The sequence below is a fragment of the Ranitomeya imitator genome, chromosome 4, assembly GCF_032444005.1.
Source record: "Ranitomeya imitator isolate aRanImi1 chromosome 4, aRanImi1.pri, whole genome shotgun sequence".
In the NCBI taxonomy this organism is placed as follows: domain Eukaryota; kingdom Metazoa; phylum Chordata; class Amphibia; order Anura; family Dendrobatidae; genus Ranitomeya; species Ranitomeya imitator.
In genome coordinates this window covers 243,903,173-243,924,324 of record NC_091285.1, presented here as the reverse complement: position 1 = coordinate 243,924,324, position 21,152 = coordinate 243,903,173, and the positions used below count along the sequence as shown (strand labels likewise).

Below are 21,152 nucleotides of genomic sequence, written 5' to 3'. Positions count from 1 at the left end.
GTGCAAAGCCAGACGACGGCCGTTTCGCGCCTGTCGGGCGCTTCTACGGGTCAGTCTGACCGTGAAGATGTTACTGTGAACTAATACAGTTACCTGACTCGGAGGATCGGTGAGTGCTGCCTTTTTGTTCTTCGTCATTGGAATACCCTAGTGTACCTTTACCCTATAGGTGAGATGCTCTGCTGGGCAGAAGAATAGTATAGAGTTATAGGTGAGATGCTCTGTAGCACAGAAGAATGTCGGCAAAAATTGCCCACACAGAAAATTACCGACACGTTTATTAAGGTCTAATAACAATAACTTCAATTTATTAAGCAATCATTGTACACCTGGAAATAATTCGCCACCTGGTGATAGACCTGAACAGTTTATTAAAGAGGTCTAATAACAATAATAACTCCGGTTTAGTAAACAATCACTGCATACCTGCAAATTAGCCATTTTACTGCAAATTAGCTATTCTCCTTAAGTACTTTAGTTTATCTTCAACCTGGGGGTAGTCCTGTACAGAAGTTGCCACCATATGATACAGCGCCTCATACTTCCTCTTTTTTATCTCAAGGCAACCCGCCTGTGCATTAGCCAGTGTTAATTTATGGCAAGCCAGGTCCTTCTGCAATCCATCAAAGAGAATCCACAAGCTGGGATGACTGCAGTGGAACATGGAATTAAGTGCATTGGGAAATCCCTCACAACAGTTAGTGGTTTTTGGTGACTGTTCCAGGGCTGCATCATGATGATTCCATATTCTTATAGGAAACTGAGGATCTCTACCAGCTGCACCCTCAATATATGTAGAAAAAAAGTATGTGAGCACCTCATTATAGCATTCTTCATCTGGGAATGTGGCAGCAAGCTTATCAAAAACACATCTCACATCTTCAATTGGCACAAAGGCTAATGCAGCAAGAGACTGCAGTGTAATTTTTAGGTTGATATTTGATTCATATTCAGTTTTCAAACCAACATTTTTTATTTTTCTAATGAGACTCTGACAAAGATGAAAATAACACCCTTTAACATCAGCATGTGGAAAGGCAATCCTTACTGCAGTCATACAAGCCTTCTCAAAATCCACTGAAACCTTTTGAGGTGCCAGATTTGGAATCAATAGCTTCATTATTTCAAACATTCTCTTATATGTGTTCATGTCCTTTCTTTGCAGTAAAATGTACAAACATGGCGGATATGAGTTACCCACCTTGGCATGCCAAGTGTACAGCTGGTAAAACATATTGGGCACTTTATCAAAGGTGCCATCTCCATAGATTGTATCTTTGTTCAGTTCAAGCATAAGATCTCTATCTCCTAAAACCAGAATTCTGTTTCGATCTTCCTTTCCTGAATCATGAAGTATCAGTTGACTATACTTTTCCGGAATGCAAAAATGTATAGTTTTTGGGTTAGGCAAATTACCATCTGTTCTATGATAGACCAGGCTTCTCGCAAGAGATGATTGTCTTGGCATATGGGCCAATACATCATTACTCAATACAGACAACACCTTTCCCATCACGTTGCGAGGAGTAGCACTTACTGCTCTCATGTTTTCTCTCATTTTGCTTCTGGCAACGTTTGCTTCTGCTTTTTGAGGGCAGGAGTCATGACAATGTTCTGTTGGTTCTTGAACTACGTTGCCATCTTTTGTTTTGAGAATTGAATGGCACTTTGAAGAGCGGTGCAGTCGGCATCTCCAAGTCACCACTGCTTTGCTAGTACGAAATGCAAGATATTCAAACCCCAAGTAAATCATAACTTTGTTGTTTCTCTGGCTTTTTGAAAACTCCATTGTTAGCACTAGGGTTGAGCGAAACGGGTCGAAATTGTTCAAAAGTCGCCGACTTTTGGCAAGGTCGGGTTTCATGAAACCCGACCCGACCCCAGTGGGGGGTCGGCCATGAAGTCGGCGATCTTTTGAATCTGGAATCGGAATTCCGATCCCGATTCCCGATATGTTTAAGATATCGGGAATTGGTATCGGAATTCAGATTAAAGTGTAAAATATAGAATTAAAATAAAAAATATTGCAATACTTACCCTCTGACGCGCCCTGGTACTAACCGGCAGCCTTCCTCCTTCGAATCCGCGACGTCACCGAAGGTCCTGGAAGGGCTGATTTTTAGGAAGGAAGGCTGTCGGAAGGAAGCAGGGCGCTTCCGAGGGTGGGTATATACCTAATGGGAATATACTCACCCTCGGAAGCGCCCTGCTTCCTTCCGACAGCTTTCCTTCCTAAGAATCAGCCCTTCCAGGACCTTCGGTGACGTCGCGGGTGACGTCGCGGCTTGTGATTGGCCGCGCGAGCGGTCACATGGGCGGCCGCGCGGCCAATCACAAGCCGCGACGTCACCGAAGGTCCTGGAAGGCTGATTCTAAGGAAGGAAGGTTCCCGGTTAGTACCAGGGCGCGTCAGAGGGTAAGTATAAGGATATTTTTCATTTTAATTCTATATTTTACACTTAAATATGGATCCCAGGGCCTGAAGGAGAGTTTCCGCTCCTTCAGACCCTGGGAACCATGGAAACCCAATGCACCGATTTCACTCGACCCGACTTTTCCAAAAGTCGGGTTTCGTGAAACCCGACCCGATCCTATAAAAGTGAAGGTCGCTCAACCCTAGTTAGCACTACAAGAAGAAATAGAATACTTTAGATGATCTCAAAATACACTTTTATTGAAAATAAATTAACAAATAGGGGGATAGGAAAGACTATTGGTTCACCAATACAAAAAAAACACAGATGTGTAACGACTGTGGTCGCAGGCATCAAGTCCACAACCAGGCAAGGAGGTACAGGTGCCTGCTTCTGCTGGATCTGCGTCTTCACTGAAGATGCAGATCCAGATGACATGCATCATGTTGCAGAGACCCGTGGGGTCCCAGCACTGCGATACATGCTGCTGGCGCGTTGGCTGTGAGCTGACATCAGAGGTGCAGCCACAGGGAGCGGTGCATGAAATGGCGCACACTCCGATGTCAGCTGCCTGGCTGTGCGGTGGCTACAAAAGACACTGGGCGACGTGGGGGCAGAGGAAAGGTGAGTAGAATGTTGATGTTTTTAATTATGCATTAGGGTCAGAACGGGGACACATACACTAGGATTGGGGACCATGTAAACCAGGATAGGGACATATATACCAGAAAGGGGGCATAAATATCAGGATGGAGATCATGTGGACCATACATACTAGGATGGGGACCATATATACCAGCCTTAGGACATATATACCAGGATGCAGACATATTCACCAGGATAATGGGCATATATACCAGTATGGGGGACATTACTACATAATGAAGGGGGAGGGGGGAAATTCATACGTCTTTATAGAATTTAGAACACTACAGGGGCCCATACATCTGACCAACATGTGTGTGTGGGGGGGGGGGAAGGTCCAAATTTCGCACTGGGGCCCATCGGACTCCTCTGCAAAAGCATATCATACATTCTCAGCAAGAAAACAAAGTGGTACAAGTGACAGAATGTCACCTTTCTGCTGTGCCTTCTGTGTTATAGCTGGCAATCAGGCAACACAGCGTGCAGTAATCAGCGCACATACAGAGATCTGGCAATAACCAAAAACAATAGGACGAGCTCTGAGACGTGGAATCTCTGTAGACTGCAGTACCTGATCTATCCTCACACAACTGGAAGCAGCAGTGGATTGCGCCTATCAACTACCTATGCAACTCGGCACTGCCTGAGGAGCTGACTAGCCTGAAGATAGAAATACAAGCCTGACTTACCTCAGAGAAATACCCCAAAGGAATAGGCAGCCCCCCACATATAATGACTGTTAGCAAGATGAAAAGACAAACGTAGGAATGAAATAGATTCAGCAAAGTGAGGCCCGATATTCTAGACAGAGCGAGGATAGCAAAGAGAACTATGCAGTCTACAAAAAACCCTAAAACGAAAACCACGCAAAGGGGCAAAAAGACCCACCGTGCCGAACTAACAGCACGGCGGTGCACCCCTTTGCTTCTCAGAGCTTCCAGCAAAAGATAATAACAAGCTGGACAGAAAAAACAGAAAACAAACTAGAAGCACTTATCTAGCAGAGCAGCAGGCCCAAGGAAAGATGCAGTAGCTCAGATCCAACACTGGAACATTGACAAGGAGCAAGGAAGACAGACTCAGGTGGAGCTAAATAGCAAGGCAGCCAACGAGCTCACCAAAACACCTGAGGGAGGAAGCCCAGAGACTGCAATACCACTTGTGACCACAGAAGTGAACTCAGCCACAGAATTCACAACAGTACCCCCCCCTTGAGGAGGGGTCACCGAACCCTCACCAGAACCCCCAGGCCGACCAGGATGAGCCACATGAAAGGCACGAACAAGATCTGGGGCATGGACATCAGAGGCAAAAACCCAGGAATTATCTTCCTGAGCATAACCCTTCCATTTGACCAGATACTGGAGTTTCCGTCTAGAGACACGAGAATCCAAAATCTTCTCCACAATATACTCCAATTCCCCCTCCACCAAAACAGGGGCAGGAGGCTCCACAGATGGAACCATAGGTGCCACGTATCTCCTCAACAACGACCTATGGAATACATTATGTATGGAAAAGGAGTCTGGGAGGGTCAGACGAAAAGACACCGGATTGAGAATCTCAGAAATCCTATACGGACCAATAAAACGAGGTTTAAATTTAGGAGAGGAAACCTTCATAGGTATATGACGAGAAGATAACCAAACCAGATCCCCAACACGAAGTCGGGGTCCCACACGGCGTCTGCGATTAGCGAAAAGCTGAGCCTTCTCCTGGGACAAGGTCAAATTGTCCACTACCTGAGTCCAGATCTGCTGCAACCTGTCCACCACATAATCCACACCAGGACAGTCCGAAGACTCAACCTGTCCTGAAGAGAAACGAGGATGGAACCCAGAATTGCAGAAAAATGGAGAGACCAAGGTAGCCGAGCTGGCCCGATTATTAAGGGCGAACTCAGCCAACGGCAAAAATGACACCCAATCATCCTGGTCAGCGGAAACAAAACATCTCAGATATGTTTCCAAGGTCTGATTGGTTCGTTCGGTCTGGCCATTAGTCTGAGGATGGAAGGCCGAGGAAAAAGATAGGTCAATGCCCATCCTACCACAAAAGGCTCGCCAGAACCTCGAGACAAACTGGGAACCTCTGTCAGAAACAATATTCTCAGGAATGCCATGTAAACGAACCACATGCTGGAAGAACAAAGGCACCAAATCAGAGGAGGAAGGCAATTTAACCAAGGGCACCAGATGGACCATTTTAGAAAAGCGATCACAGACCACCCAAATGACAGACATCTTTTGAGAAACGGGAAGGTCAGAAATGAAATCCATCGAAATATGTGTCCAAGGCCTCTTCGGGACCGGCAAGGGCAAAAGCAACCCACTGGCACGTGAACAGCAGGGCTTAGCCCTAGCACAAATTCCACAGGACTGCACAAAAGCACGCACATCCCGTGACAGAGATGGCCACCAGAAGGATCTAGCAACCAACTCCCTGGTACCAAAGATTCCTGGATGACCGGCCAGCACCGAACAATGAAGTTCAGAGATAACTTTACTAGTCCACCTATCAGGGACGAACAGTTTCTCGGCCGGACAACGATCAGGTTTATTAGCCTGAAATTTCTGCAACACTCTCCGCAAATCAGGGGAGATGGCAGACACAATGACTCCTTCCTTGAGGATACTCGCCGGCTCAGATAACCCCGGAGAGTCGGGCACAAAACTCCTAGACAGAGCATCCGCCTTCACATTTTTAGAGCCCGGAAGGTATGAAATCACAAAATCAAAACGAGCAAAAAATAACGACCAACGGGCCTGTCTAGGATTCAAGCGCTTGGCAGACTCAAGATAAGTAAGGTTCTTATGATCAGTCAAAACCACCACGCGATGCTTAGCACCCTCAAGCCAATGACGCCACTCCTCGAATGCCCACTTCATGGCCAGCAACTCTCGGTTGCCCACATCATAATTACGCTCAGCAGCAGAAAATTTCCTGGAAAAGAAAGCACATGGTTTGAACACTGAGCAACCAGAACCTCTCTGTGACAAAACCGCCCCTGCACCAATCTCAGAAGCATCAACCTCGACCTGGAACGGAAGAGAAACATCAGGTTGACACAACACAGGGGCACAGCAAAAACGACGCTTCAACTCCTGAAAAGCTTCCACGGCAGCAGAAGACCAATTAACCAAATCAGCACCCTTCTTGGTCAAATCGGTCAATGGTCTGGCAATGCTAGAAAAATTACAGATGAAGCGACGATAAAAATTAGCAAAGCCCAGGAATTTCTGCAAACTTTTTAGAGATGTCGGCTGAGTCCAATCCTGGATGGCCTGAACCTTAACCGGATCCATCTCGATAGTAGAAGGGGAAAAGATGAACCCCAAAAATGAAACTTTCTGCACACCGAAGAGACACTTTGATCCCTTCACGAACAAGGAATTAGCACGCAGTACCTGGAAAACCATTCTGACTTGCTTCACATGAGACTCCCAATCATCTGAGAAGATCAAAATGTCATCCAAGTAAACAATCAAGAATTTATCCAGATACTCACGGAAAATGTCATGCATAAAAGACTGAAAAACAGATGGAGCATTGGCAAGTCCGAACGGCATCACCAGATACTCAAAATGACCCTCGGGCGTATTAAATGCCGTTTTCCATTCATCTCCCTGCCTGATTCTCACCAGATTATACGCACCACGAAGATCAATCTTAGTAAACCAACTAGCCCCCTTAATCCGAGCAAACAAGTCAGAAATCAATGGCAAGGGATACTGAAACTTAACAGTGATCTTATTAAGAAGGCGGTAATCAATGCACGGTCTTAGCGAACCATCCTTCTTGGCTACAAAAAAGAACCCTGCTCCCAATGGTGACGACGATGGGCGAATATGTCCCTTCTCCAGGGACTCCTTCACATAACTGCGCATAGCGGTGTGTTCAGGTACGGACAAATTAAATAAACGACCCTTAGGGAATTTACTACCAGGAATCAAATCGATAGCACAATCACAATTCCTATGCGGAGGAAGGGCATCAGACTTGGACTCTTCAAATACATCCTGAAAGTCCGACAAGAACTCTGGGATGTCAGAAGGAATGGATGACGAAATAGACAAAAATGGAACATCACCATGTACTCCCTGACAACCCCAGCTGGTTACCGACATAGAGTTCCAATCCAATACTGGATTATGGGTTTGTAGCCATGGCAACCCCAACACGACCACATCATGCAAATTATGCAGTACCAAAAAGCGAATAACTTCCTGATGTGCAGGAGCCATGCACATGGTCAGCTGGGCCCAGTACTGAGGCTTATTCTTGGCCAGAGGTGTAGCATCAATTCCTCTCAACGGAATAGGACACCGCAAAGGCTCCAAGAAAAATCCACAACGTTTAGCATAATCCAAATCCATCAGATTCAGGGCAGCGCCTGAATCCACAAACGCCATGACAGAATATGATGACAAAGAGCACATTAAGGTAATGGACAAAAGGAATTTGGACTGTACAGTACCAATAACGGCAGAGCTATCGAACCGCCTAGTGCGTTTAGGACAATTAGAAATAGCATGAGTAGAATCACCACAATAGAAACACAGTCTGTTCAGACGTCTGTGTTCGTGCCGTTCTACTTTAGTCATAGTCCTGTCGCACTGCATAGGCTCAGGCTTACTCTCAGACAATACCGCCAGATGGTGCACAGATTTACGCTCGCGCAAGCGACGACCGATCTGAATGGCCAAGGACATAGACTCATTCAAACCAGCAGGCATAGGAAATCCCACCATTACATCCTTAAGAGCTTCAGAGAGACCCTTTCTGAACAAAGCCGCTAGTGCAGATTCATTCCACAGAGTGAGTACTGACCATTTTCTAAATTTCTGACAATATACTTCTACATCATCCTGACCCTGGCATAAAGCCAGCAGATTTTTCTCAGCTTGATCCACTGAATTAGGCTCATCGTAAAGCAATCCCAGCGCCTGGAAAAATGCATCAACATTACTCAATGCAGAATCTCCTGGTGCAAGAGAAAACGCCCAGTCCTGTGGGTCGCCGCGCAAAAAAGAAATAATAATCAAAACCTGTTGAATAGGATTACCAGAAGAATGAGGTTTCAAGGCCAAAAATAGCTTACAATTATTTCTGAAGCTCAGGAACTTAGTTCTGTCACCAAAAAACAAATCAGGAATCGGAATTCTTGGTTCTAGCATCGATTTCTGATCAATAGTATCTTGAATCTTTTGTACATTTACAACGAGATTATCCATTGAGGAGCACAGAGCCTGAATATCCATGTCCACAGCTGTGTCCTGAAGCACTCTAATGTCTAGGGGAAAAAAAAGACTGAAGACAGAGCTAAGAAAAAAAAATGATGTCAGGATTTCTTTTTTCCCTCTATTGGAAATCATTGAATGGCTCCTTGTACTGTTATGGCTGGCAATCAGGCAACACAGCGTGCAGTAATCAGCGCACATACAGAGATCTGGCAATAACCAAAAACAATAGGACGAGCTCTGAGACGTGGAATCTCTGTAGACTGCAGTACCTGATCTATCCTCACACAACTGGAAGCAGCAGTGGATTGCGCCTATCAACTACCTATGCAACTCGGCACTGCCTGAGGAGCTGACTAGCCTGAAGATAGAAATACAAGCCTGACTTACCTCAGAGAAATACCCCAAAGGAATAGGCAGCCCCCCACATATAATGACTGTTAGCAAGATGAAAAGACAAACGTAGGAATGAAATAGATTCAGCAAAGTGAGGCCCGATATTCTAGACAGAGCGAGGATAGCAAAGAGAACTATGCAGTCTACAAAAAACCCTAAAACGAAAACCACGCAAAGGGGCAAAAAGACCCACCGTGCCGAACTAACAGCACGGCGGTGCACCCCTTTGCTTCTCAGAGCTTCCAGCAAAAGATAATAACAAGCTGGACAGAAAAAACAGAAAACAAACTAGAAGCACTTATCTAGCAGAGCAGCAGGCCCAAGGAAAGATGCAGTAGCTCAGATCCAACACTGGAACATTGACAAGGAGCAAGGAAGACAGACTCAGGTGGAGCTAAATAGCAAGGCAGCCAACGAGCTCACCAAAACACCTGCGGGAGGAAGCCCAGAGACTGCAATACCACTTGTGACCACAGAAGTGAACTCAGCCACAGAATTCACAACACTTCTGGGCTTCCAGGACCAACTATCTCTGCCAGTGGCTCCTCTGGATCACACTGCTGCTGGTTCTGCATGTTCTGCTATTTTGGGCTGGTGGGAGGAGTAAGGCAGAATCAGTGAGAGATGAGAGCAGACTAGATCTATCTATTGCTGATAATGACAGACTGCTATAAACCACAGATCATCATTTTTGCAGTTTTGCACTAGGTCAACTGTAAATCACAAGTTGATCACATATTGTGTGAACATCCTCACCTTGCACCTGAAATATCATAGATCTGAAACTTTGTGATGCTGCAATTGGCAATTTTCCATGTGGGTAATTTTCCATGTGGGTAATTTTCCGTGTGGGTAATTTTCCGTGTGGGTAATTTTCCGTGTGGGCAATTTTCCGTGTGGGCAATTTTCCGTGTGGGCAATTTTCCGGGAACCTGATAAAGTCTATGGAGTGACAGAACGAGGCTCCATAGACTTTGTCAGATTCGCAGGACTACGTCTGATTAGGTGGACTACGTCTGACCTTAGTGGGATTAACCGCACCCCCGGCCCTGACTGAAAGCTGGACCCAATTTTGACGACGAAATAAAGTTATGGACTTCTAGCTCCGACCAGCGATGTCACAGCGGGATCCAGATCGCTGCTGCGTGTCAAACACAACGATATCGCTATCCAGGACGCTGCAACGTCACGGATCGTTGTCGTTCTTGTTGCAAAGTTGCTGAGTGTGACGGTACCTTAAGTGTGTCGGGAACGTTAGTAATGCTATTAAGCTGAAGATCAATCTGCTGGTTAATAGCGTTTTTTGTGCAATGCATGATCTATCTAACTTTTGTCAGTGCGGCACTGACAATTATAAACCATTGCAATGGTTTATAACAGCAATCAGAACTATAAATGTGAGAGTCTTACAGTGTGACTAAGTAAAAAAGTAAGAAAAAGTAAAAATAAAAATTGTAAAAACATTTAAAACAAAAATTATATTATATATATATATATATATACACACAATGGGGCAAAAAAGTATTTAGTCAGTCAGCAACAGTGCAAGTTCCACCACTTAAAAAGATGAGAGGCGTTTGTAATTTACATCATAGGTAGACCTCAACTATGGGAGACAAACTGAGAAAAAAAATCCAGAAAATCACATTGTCTGTTTTTTTAACAATTTATTTGCATATTATGGTGGAAAATAAGTATTTGGTCAGAAACAAAATTTCATCTCAATACTTTGTAATATATCCTTTGTTGGCAATGACAGAGGTCAAACGTTTTCTGTAAGTCTTCACAAGGTTGCCACACACTGTTGTTGGTATGTTGGCCCATTCCTCCATGCAGATCTCCTCTAGAGCAGTGATGTTTTTGGCTTTTCGCTTGGCAACACGAACTTTCAACTCCCTCCAAAGGTTTTCTATAGGGTTCAGATCTGGAGACTGGCTAGGCCACTCCAGGACCTTGAAATGCTTCTTACGAAGCCACTCCTTCGTTGCCCTGGCGGTGTGCTTTGGATCATTGTCATGTTGAAAGACCCAGCCACGTTTCATCTTCAATGCCCTTGCTGATGGAAGGAGGTTTGCACTCAAAATCTCACGATACATGGCCCCATTCATTCTTTCATGTACCCGGATCAGTCGTCCTGGCCCCTTTGCAGAGAAACAGCCCCAAAGCATGATGTTTCCACCACCATGCTTTACAGTAGGTATGGTGTTTGATGGATGCAACTCAGTATTCTTTTTCCTCCAAACACGACAAGCTGTGTTTCTACCAAACAGTTCCAGTTTGGTTTCATCAGACCATAGGACATTCTCCCAAAACTCCTCTGGATCATCCAAATGCTCTCTAGCAAACTTCAGACGGGCCCGGACATGTACTGGCTTAAGCAGTGGGACACGTCTGGCACTGCAGGATCTGAGTCCATGGTGGCGTAGTGTGTTACTTATGGTAGGTCTTGTTACATTGGTCCCAGCTCTCTGCAGTTCATTCACTAGGTCCCCCCGCGTGGTTCTGGGATTTTTGCTCACCGTTCTTGTGATCATTCTGACCCCACAGGGTGGGATTTTGCCTGGAGCCCCAGATCGAGGGAGATTATCAGTGTTCTTGTATGTCTTCCATTTTCTAATTATTGCTCCCACTGTTGATTTCTTCATTCCAAGCTGGTTGGCTATTGCAGATTCAGTCTTCCCAGCCTGGTGCAGGGCTACAATTTTGTTTCTGGTGTCCTTTGACAGCTCTTTGGTCTTCACCATAGTGGAGTTTGGAGTCAGACTGTTTGAGGGTGTGCACAGGTGTCCTTTTATACTGATAACAAGTTTAAACAGGTGCCATTACTACAGGTAATGAGTGGAGGAAAGAGGAGACTCTTAAAGAAGAAGTTACAGGTCTGTGAGAGCCAGAAATCTTGATTGTTTGCTTCTGACTAAATACTTATTTTCCACCATAATATGCAAATAAAATGTTAAAAAAACAGACAATGTGATTTTCTGGATTTTTTTTCTCAGTTTGTCTCCCATAGTTGAGGTCTACCTATGATGTAAATTACAGACACCTCTCATCTTTTTAAGTGGTGGAACTTGCACTATTGCTGACTGACTAAATAAATACTTTTTTGCCCCACTGTATATATTGTACCAATGTCTATTTTGATGTAAAAAATAAACCAAAAAGTAAACGTTTGGCATCGAAGCGTCTGTAACAACCTGCCCCATTAATGAATCTATTTAACCCCTTCAGCGAACACCGAAAAAAACAATGCTTTTTCATCATACAACTGAACAAAAAGATCTAAAACACACCCTCCAGTAAATATACACCCTGTACAAAAGCTCTATAAGGGTATGTGCACACGTTGTGGATTCCATTGCGGATTTTTTTGCGCGGATTTTGCAGAATCCACAGGTAAAACGCTGAGTTTTACCTGCGGATTTCGCCTGCACTTTTACACCTGCAGATTCCTATAATGGAATAGGTGTAAAATACTGCTGAATCCGCCAAAAGAATTGACATGCGGAGGAAAATAAACCGCTGCGTTTCTGCACTGAATTTTCTGCAGCATGGGCACTGCGGATTTGGTTTTCCATAGGTTTACATTGTACTGTACAACGCATGGAATACTGCTGCGGATCCGCAGCCAGATGTGTAATGTGTGCACATAGCCTAATGCCTCCTCCAGTGTATGCATCCTGTACAGCAGCTCTATAACACAAAGCCCCATCCAGTGAATACTCCCTGTACAGCAGCTCAAAAATGCCCCCTTCAGTGTTCACCTTGGCAGTAGGGTGATAATGCCCCTTTCAGTCTATAGACTGTATAGCAGGTCTACAAAGCCTCCACAGCGTACACATCCTGTGCAGAAGCTCTATATAGCTCTTTCCAGTGTATACACCCTGTGCACCAACCCTATAACATCACCGGTGTATACACCCTGAGCAGCAGCCTATAACACCCCCCTGTGTATACACCCTGTGCAGCAGCTTATAACACTTCTGGTGTATACACCCTGTGCAGCAGCCGTTACCCTCCCCTCGTGTATATACCCTGTGTACCAACCCTATAATACCCCCCGATGTATACACCCCGTGCAGCAACCTATAACATCCCCCCGGTGTATACACCCTGTGCAGCAGCCTATAACACCCCCCTGTGTATACACCCTGTGCAGCAGCCTATAACACCCCCCCTGTGTATACACCCTGTGCAGCAGCCTATACCCTCCCCTGGCGTATTCACCCTGTGCAGCAGCCTATACCATCCCCTCGTGTATATACCCTGTGTACCAACCCTATATTACCCCCCGATGTATACACCCCGTGCAGCAACCTATAACATCCCCCCGGTGTATACACCCTGTGCAGCAGCCTATAACATCCCCCCGGTGTATACACCCTGTGCAGCAGCCTATAACACCCCCCTGTGTTTACACCCTGTGCAGCAGCCTATACCCTCCCCTGGTGTATACACCCTGCGCAGCAGCTTATAACACTTCTGGTGTATACACCCTGTGCAGCAACCCACAACACCCCCCAACGTATTCACCCTGTGCAGCAGCCTATACCCTCCCCGGTATATATACCCTGTGTACGGACCCTATAACACCCCCCGATGTATACACCCCGTGCAGCAGCCTATAACATCCCCCCGGTGTATACACCCTGTGCAGCAGCCTATAACACCCCCGTGTATACACCCTGTGCAGCAGCCTATAACACCCCCGTGTATACACCCTGTGCAGCAGCCTATACCCTCCCCTGGTGTATACACCCTGTGCAGCAGCTTATAACATTTCTGGTGTATACACCCTGTGCAGCAACCCACAACACCCCCCAACGTATTCACCCTGTGCAGCAGCCTATACCCTCCCCAGTGTATATACCCGGTGTACTGACCCTATAACACCCCCCGATGTATACACCCCGTGAAGCAGCCTATAACCCCCTCCCCCCCCGAAGTATACACCCCGTACTAACATCCCCAGTGTACACACCCTGTGCAGCAGCCTATAACCCCCCCCCGAAGTATAGACCCCGTACTAACATCCCCGGTGTACACACCCTGTGTAGTAGCCTATAACCCAGGGTTGTCAAACTGCATTCCTCGAGGGCCGCAAACCATGCGTGTTTTCAAGATTTCCTTAGAATTGCACAAGGTGCTGGAATCATTATGTGTGTAGGTGATTAAATTATCACCTGTGCAGTACAAGGAAATCCTGAAAACATGACCTGTTTGCAGCCCTCGAGGAATGCAGTTTGACACCTCTGCTATAACCCCCCCGAAGTATACACCCCGTACTAACATCCCCGGTGTACACACCCTGTGTAGTAGCCTATAACCCCCCCGAAGTATACACCCCGTACTAACATCCCCGTGTACACACCCTGTGTAGTAGCCTATAACCCCCCCCCCAAATATACACCCCGTACTAACATCCCCGGTGTACACATCCTGTGTAGTAGCCTATAACACCCCACCCCCCCAGTATACACCCCGTACTAACATCCCCGTGTACACACCCTGTGTAGTAGCCTATAACACTCCACCACCCCAGTATACACCCCGTACTAACATCCCCGTGTACACACCCTGTGTAGTAGCCTATAACCCCCCGAAGTATACACCCCGTACTAACATCCCCGGTGTACACACTCTGTGTAGTAGCCTATAACACCCCACCCCCCCAGTATACACCCCGTACTAACATCCCCGTGTACACACCCTGTGTAGTAGCCTATAACACCCCACCCCCCCAGTATACACCCCGTACTAACATCCCCGGTGTACACACCCTGTGTAGTAGCCTACAACACCCCCCCCCCCCAGTATACACCCCGTACTAACATCCCCGGTGTACACACTCTGTGTAGTAGCCTATAACCCCCCAAAGTATACACCCCGTACTAACATCCCCGGTGTACATACCCTGTGTAGTAGCCTACAACACCCCCCCCCCAGTATACACCCCGTACTAACATCCCCGGTGTACACACTCTGTGTAGTAGCCTATAACACCCCCCCCCCCCAGTATACACCCTGTACTAACATCCCCGGTGTACACACCCTGTGTAGTAGCCTACAACACCCCACCCCCCAGTATACACCCCGTACTAACATCCCCGTGTACACACCCTGTGTAGTAGCCTATAACCCCCCGAAGTATACACCCCGTACTAACATCCCCGGTGTACACACTCTGTGTAGTAGCCTATAACCCCCGAAGTATACACCCCGTACTAACATCCCCGGTGTACACACCCTGTGTAGTAGCCTATAACACCCCACCCCCCCAGTATACACCCCGTACTAACATCCCCGTGTACACACCCTGTGTAGTAGCCTATAACCCCCCGAAGTATACACCCCGTACTAACATCCCCGGTGTACACACCCTGTGTAGTAGCCTATAACCTCCCGAAGTATACACCCCGTACTAACATCCCTGGTGTACACACCCTGTGTAGTAGCCTATAACCCCCCAAAGTATACACCCCGTACTAACATCCCCGATGTACACACCCTGTGTAGTAGCCTATAACACCCCACCCCCCCAGTATACACCCCGTACTAACATCCCCGTGTACACACCCTGTGTAGTAGCCTATAACCCCCCGAAGTATACACCCCCGATGTACACACCCTGTGTAGTAGCCTATAACACCCCTCCCCCCCCCCAGTATACACCCCGTACTAACATCCCCGGTGTACACACCCTGCGTAGTAGCCTATAACACCCCCCCAGTATACACCCCGTACTAACATCCCCGATGTACACACCCTGTGTAGTAGCCTATAACACCCCCCCAGTATACACCCCGTACTAACATCCCCGGTGTACACACCCTGCGTAGTAGCCTATAACACCCCCCCGAAGTATACACCCCGTACTAACATCCCCGGTGTACACACCCTGTGTAGTAGCCTATAACACCCCCCCGAAGTATACACCCCGTACTAACATCCCCGGTGTACACACCCTGTGTAGTAGCCTATAACACCCCCCCAGTATACACCCCGTACTAACATCCCCGATGTACACACCCTGTGTAGTAGCCTATAATCCCCCCCGAAGTATACACCCCGTACTAACATCCCCGGTGTACACACCCTGTGTAGTAGCCTATAACACCCCCCCGAAGTATACACCCCGTACTAACATCCCCGGTGTACACACCCTGTGTAGTAGCCTATAACACCCCCCGTACTAACATCCCCGGTGTACACACCCTGCGTAGTAGCCTATAACACCCCCCCAGTATACACCCCGTACTAACATCCCCGATGTACACACCCTGTGTAGTAGCCTATAACACCCCCCCAGTATACACCCCGTACTAACATCCCCGGTGTACACACCCTGTGTAGTAGCCTATAACACCCCCCCGAAGTATACACCCCGTACTAATATCCCCGGTGTACACACCCTGTGTAGTAGCCTATAACACCCCCCCAGTATACACCCCGTACTAACATCCCCGGTGTACACACCCTGTGTAGTAGCCTATAACACCCCCCCAGTATACACCCCGTACTAACATCCCCGGTGTACACACCCTGCGTAGTAGCCTATAACACCCCCCCGAAGTATACACCCCGTACTAACATCCCCGGTGTACACACCCTGTGTAGTAGCCTATAACACCCCCCCAGTATACACCCCGTACTAACATCCCCGGTGTACACACCCTGTGTAGTAGCCTATAACACCCCCCCAGTATACACCCCGTACTAACATCCCCGGTGTACACACCCTGTGTAGTAGCCTATAACACCCCCCCAGTATACACCCCGTACTAACATCCCCGGTGTACACACCCTGTGTAGTAGCCTATAACACCCCCCCAGTATACACCCCGTACTAACATCCCCGGTGTACACACCCTGTGTAGTAGCCTATAACACCCCCCCAGTATACACCCCGTACTAACATCCCCGGTGTACACACCCTGCGTAGTAGCCTATAACACCCCCCCAGTATACACCCCGTACTAACATCCCCGGTGTACACACCCTGCGTAGTAGCCTATAACACCCCCCCCAGTATACACCCCGTACTAACATCCCCGGTGTACACACCCTGCGTAGTAGCCTATAACACCCCCCCGAAGTATACACCCCGTACTAACATCCCCGGTGTACACACCCTGCGTAGTAGCCTATAACACCCCCCCCAGTATACACCCCGTACTAACATCCCCGGTGTACACACCCTGCGTAGTAGCCTATAACACCCCCCCCGAAGTATACACCCCGTACTAACATCCCCGGTGTACACACCCTGTGTAGTAGCCTATAACACCCCCCCAGTATACACCCCGTACTAACATCCCCGGTGTACACACCCTGTGTAGTAGCCTATAACACCCCCCCAGTATACACCCCGTACTAACATCCCCGGTGTACACACCCTGTGTAGTAGCCTATAACACCCCCCCAGTATACACCCCGTACTAACATCCCCGGTGTACACACCCTGTGTAGTAGCCTATAACACCCCCCCAGTATACACCCCGTACTAACATCCCCGGTGTACACACCCTGTGTAGTAGCCTATAACACCCCCCCAGTATACACCCCGTACTAACATCCCCGGTGTACACACCCTGTGTAGTAGCCTATAACACCCCCCCAGTATACACCCCGTACTAACATCCCCGGTGTACACACCCTGTGTAGTAGCCTATAACACCCCCCCAGTATACACCCCGTACTAACATCCCCGGTGTACACACCCTGTGTAGTAGCCTATAACACGCCGCTGCTGGGGAATTCTGAAGTCAGTCACAAGGTGAGTACTTCTCCCATGAACACAACACTGAACACAACACTGAACACTCACACTGTGCGCCGAAGCGCGCTCCCGCCTCCCCCAGAGCGAGCACGCAGCCACAACTCCGGCGCGGGAGTCGGTTGTAGAGTTCGGCTGACGTCACTGCGCAGTGTCTGAACCGGGATGCAAAGTGGGGGAGGCGGGGGACGACAGCGACTGCAAGGTGAGAGTGGGCTCCGGGGCAACAGGTGGAGTGTTGCCGGTCTCCCCTGTTTATACCTCTGACCGCTCGGCTCGGTGACTGCACTAGCGGCCGCGGACACCGTTTGGCGGGATGTTTGAAAGTTCTGTTTAGTGCAAGAAAGTGGCGTCCTGACATTGAGAAAAGCAACAGAACCGCGGCTGCCGCGACCCCTGACCCGGAACCATGTGCGCACAGCCCGGCATTGCTGAGGTGTTTGTTGTGGTGACCGGGCCAGCGGCGTGTGCTGAGCTCTGTGCTTTCCTGTAGCTGTGGCCATAGCTGCGAACGACGTAATCTCGGGCACTCCTGTGCCCCTACATATCTGTGCCCCCTGTCTATTCTCTGACACTCCTGTGCCCCTACATATCTGTGCCCCCTGTCTATTCTCTGGCACTCCTGTGCCCCTACATATCTGTGCCCCCTGTCTATTCTCTGGCACTCCTGTGCCCCTACATATCTGTGCCCCCTGTCTATTCTCTGGCACTCCTGTGCACCTACATATCTGTGCCCCCTGTCTATTACCTGGCACTCCTGTGCCCCTACATATCTGTGCCTCCTGTCTAATCTCTGACACTCCTGTGCCCCTACATATCTGTGCCCCCTGTCTACTCCCAGGCATTCCTGTGCCCCTACATATCTGTGCCCCCTGTCTATTCTCTGGCACTCCTGTGCCCCTACATATCTGTGCCCCCTGTCTATTCTCTGGCACTCCTGTGCCCCTACATATCTGTGCCCCCTGTCTACTCCCAGGCATTCCTGTGCCCCTACATATCTGTGCCCCTACATATCTGTGCCCCTACATATCTGTGCCCCCTGTCTACTCCCAGGCATTCCTGTGCCCCTACATATCTGTGCCCCCTGTCTATTCTCTGGCACTCCTGTGCCCCTACATATCTGTGCCCCCTGTCTACTCCCAGGCATTCCTGTGCCCCTACATATCTGTGCCCCTACATATCTGTGCCCCCTGTCTACTCCCAGGCATTCCTGTGCCCCTACATATCTGTGCCCCCTGTCTATTCTCTGGCACTCCTGTGCCCCTACATATCTGTGCCCCCTGTCTATTCTCTGGCACTCCTGTGCCCCTACATATCTGTGCCCCCTGTCTACTCCCAGGCATTCCTGTGCCCCTACATATCTGTGCCCCTACATATCTGTGCCCCCTGTCTACTCCCAGGCATTCCTGTGCCCCTACATATCTGTGCCTCCTGTCTATTCTCTGGCACTCCTGTGCCCCTACATATCTGTGCCTCCTGTCTATTCTCTGGCACTCCTGTGCCCCTACATATCTGTGCCCCCTGTCTATTCTCTGGCACTCCTGTGCCCCTACATATCTGTGCCTCCTGTCTATTCTCTGGCACTCCTGTGCCCCTACATATCTGTGCCCCCTGTCTACTCCCAGGCATTCCTGTGCCCCTACATATCTGTGCCCCCTGTCTATTACCTGGCACTCCTGTGCCCCTCCATATCTGCTCCCTGTCTGTTCCCAGGCACTCCTGTGCCCCCACATATCTGTGCCCCCTGTCTATTCTCTGGCACGCCTGTGCCCCCACATATCTGTGCCCCCTGTCTATTCTCTGGCACTCCTGTGCCCCTACATATATGTGCCCCCTGTCTATTCTCTGGCACTCCTGTGCCTCTACATATCTGTGCCCCCTGTCTATTCTCGGGCACTCCTGTGCCCCTACATATCTGTGCCCCCTGTCTATTCCCTGTCACTCCTGTGCCCCCTGTCTATTCCCTGTCACTCCTGTGCCCCTCCATATCTGTGCTCCCTGTCTATTCCCAGGCACTCCTGTGCCCCCTGTCTATTCCCTGTCACTCCTGTGCCCCTCCATATCTGTGCTCCCTGTCTATTCCCAGGCACTCCTGTGCCCCCTGTCTATTCCCTGTCACTCCTGTGCCCCTCCATATCTGTGCTCCCTGTCTATTCCCAGGCACTCCTGTGCCCCCTGTCTATTCCCTGTCACTCCTGTGCCCCTCCATATCTGTGCTCCCTGTCTATTCCCAGGCACTCCTGTGCCCCCTGTCTATTCCCTGTCACTCCTGTGCCCCTACATATCTGTGCCCCCTGTCTATTCCCTGTCACTCCTGTGCCCCTCCATATCTGTGCCCCCTGTCTATTCCCAGGCACTCCTGTGCCCCCTGTCTATTCCTGGCCACTCCTGTGCCACTGCATATGTGTCCCCAGTTCATTCCCGGGCACCCCTGTACCCCTATGTATCTGTGCCCACCCCTGTCTCTTCCTGTACCCTCACGTATCTGCCCCCAGTCCATTCCCGGGCACTCTTGTACCCCTAATTGTCTGTCCCCCCTATCTATTCTTGGGCACTACGGTTCCCCTGCGTATCTGTGTGCCCTGTCTATTCCCAGACACCCCGGTACCCCCACTAGTCTGTATCCCCAGTGTATTTTCTGGCACTCCCTTACACCTACTTGCCTCTGCCACCAATCTAATTCCAGGCATTTCTATACAGTTCTCTGTCGGTGCCTCATTCTGTATAACACTAATAAATACTTGAATGTCCATTTTATAGCGTACAGTGTAATTGTCGGGTCACAGTCTGCAGTGTGCATGCTGAGCACGGATAAAGGCTTGTCAGTGATTCTGTAGACAATTTGATCATATGTGCAAAATAATCACATCATTAACAATTTTCTGATATAATAACTTGTGAGAAGGCTTTTAAAGGCAATCTGTCACCCCTTTTTTTTTTGCTACCACGTGAGAGCAGATGACATGGGGCAAAGACCCTGATTCCAGCGATGTATCACTTCGGTACTTGGTGTGTCCTGCCGTGTAGCCGTCCTGCTCTGTGTAACCTGCTCCCCACACTGATTAGCAGCTTTCTGACAATTTAGGGTGTACCCCAACTCCTGTCATTCAGTGGTGTGTGCAGGGTTATATAGAGCTCATTAATGTGGAGGACTACCTGGCAGCAGGTTTACTAGTCATCTAGTGATAGACTCCTGCTAATAAATCAGTGATTTTATTGAAAGTGTAGCAAGAAGTTTAGTATGTGACACAGATTCTATTCAAAAGATGATCCAATACATGAAGAAATGGACAGCAAGTCCTTTTTTCTCCTTTGCCTCATTGGGGGACACAGGACCATGGGTGTTACGCTGCTGCCACTAGGAGGCTGACACTAAGTTAACACAATAAAGTTAGGCTACGTTCAGACTAGCGTTGTGCTAGTGTGCGTCGGGCGACGCAGCGGCGACGCACGCGTCATGCGCCCCTATGTTTAACATGGACGCATGCGTTTTTGTTTGTTGCGTTTTGCGACGCATGCGTCTTTTTTGCCGCAAGCGTCGGACCAAGAAAACGCAACAAGTTGCATTTTTCTTGCGTCCGATTTTCGGCAAAAAACGACGCACGCGTCGCAAAACGCAGCGTTTTTGCGTGCGTTTTGCTGCGTTTTTGCGTGCGTTGTGCGTTGCGTCGCCGACGCAGCGGC

The 21,152-nt window shown here is 48.5% G+C and overlaps 2 protein-coding genes across 3 annotated transcripts in view; one reads left to right on the top strand and one right to left on the bottom strand.

Moving 5' to 3' along the window:
* Positions 1-289: 289 nt before the first annotated feature.
* Positions 290-17,484, bottom strand: LOC138674054 (uncharacterized). Its single transcript, XM_069762013.1, has 2 exons — positions 17,413-17,484; positions 290-1,797 (listed from the first exon to the last, which is right to left on the bottom strand). Exon 2 carries the CDS (start codon positions 1,787-1,789, stop codon positions 443-445), a length of 1,347 nt encoding a protein of 448 aa, XP_069618114.1. The 5' UTR covers positions 1,790-1,797; positions 17,413-17,484; the 3' UTR covers positions 290-442.
* A 52-nt stretch (positions 17,485-17,536) lies between these two features.
* Positions 17,537-21,152, top strand: part of NEDD1 (NEDD1 gamma-tubulin ring complex targeting factor) — an 89,587-nt gene continuing 85,971 nt past the window's right edge. Inside the window, exon 1 of one of the 2 annotated variants that reach the window (XM_069764451.1) lies at positions 17,537-17,673. In XM_069764451.1, coding sequence (XP_069620552.1) covers positions 17,634-17,673 — 40 coding nt within the window. In that variant the 5' untranslated portion in view covers positions 17,537-17,633. The remainder of the gene's footprint in view (positions 17,674-21,152) is intronic. The other variant, XM_069764452.1, reaches the window with a different exon arrangement.

Excerpts from the sequence above, each read along its gene's own strand:
- LOC138674054 (XM_069762013.1), bottom strand. The coding sequence starts at position 1,789 with ATGGAGTTTTCAAAAAGCCAGAGAAACAACAAAGTTATGATTTACTTG.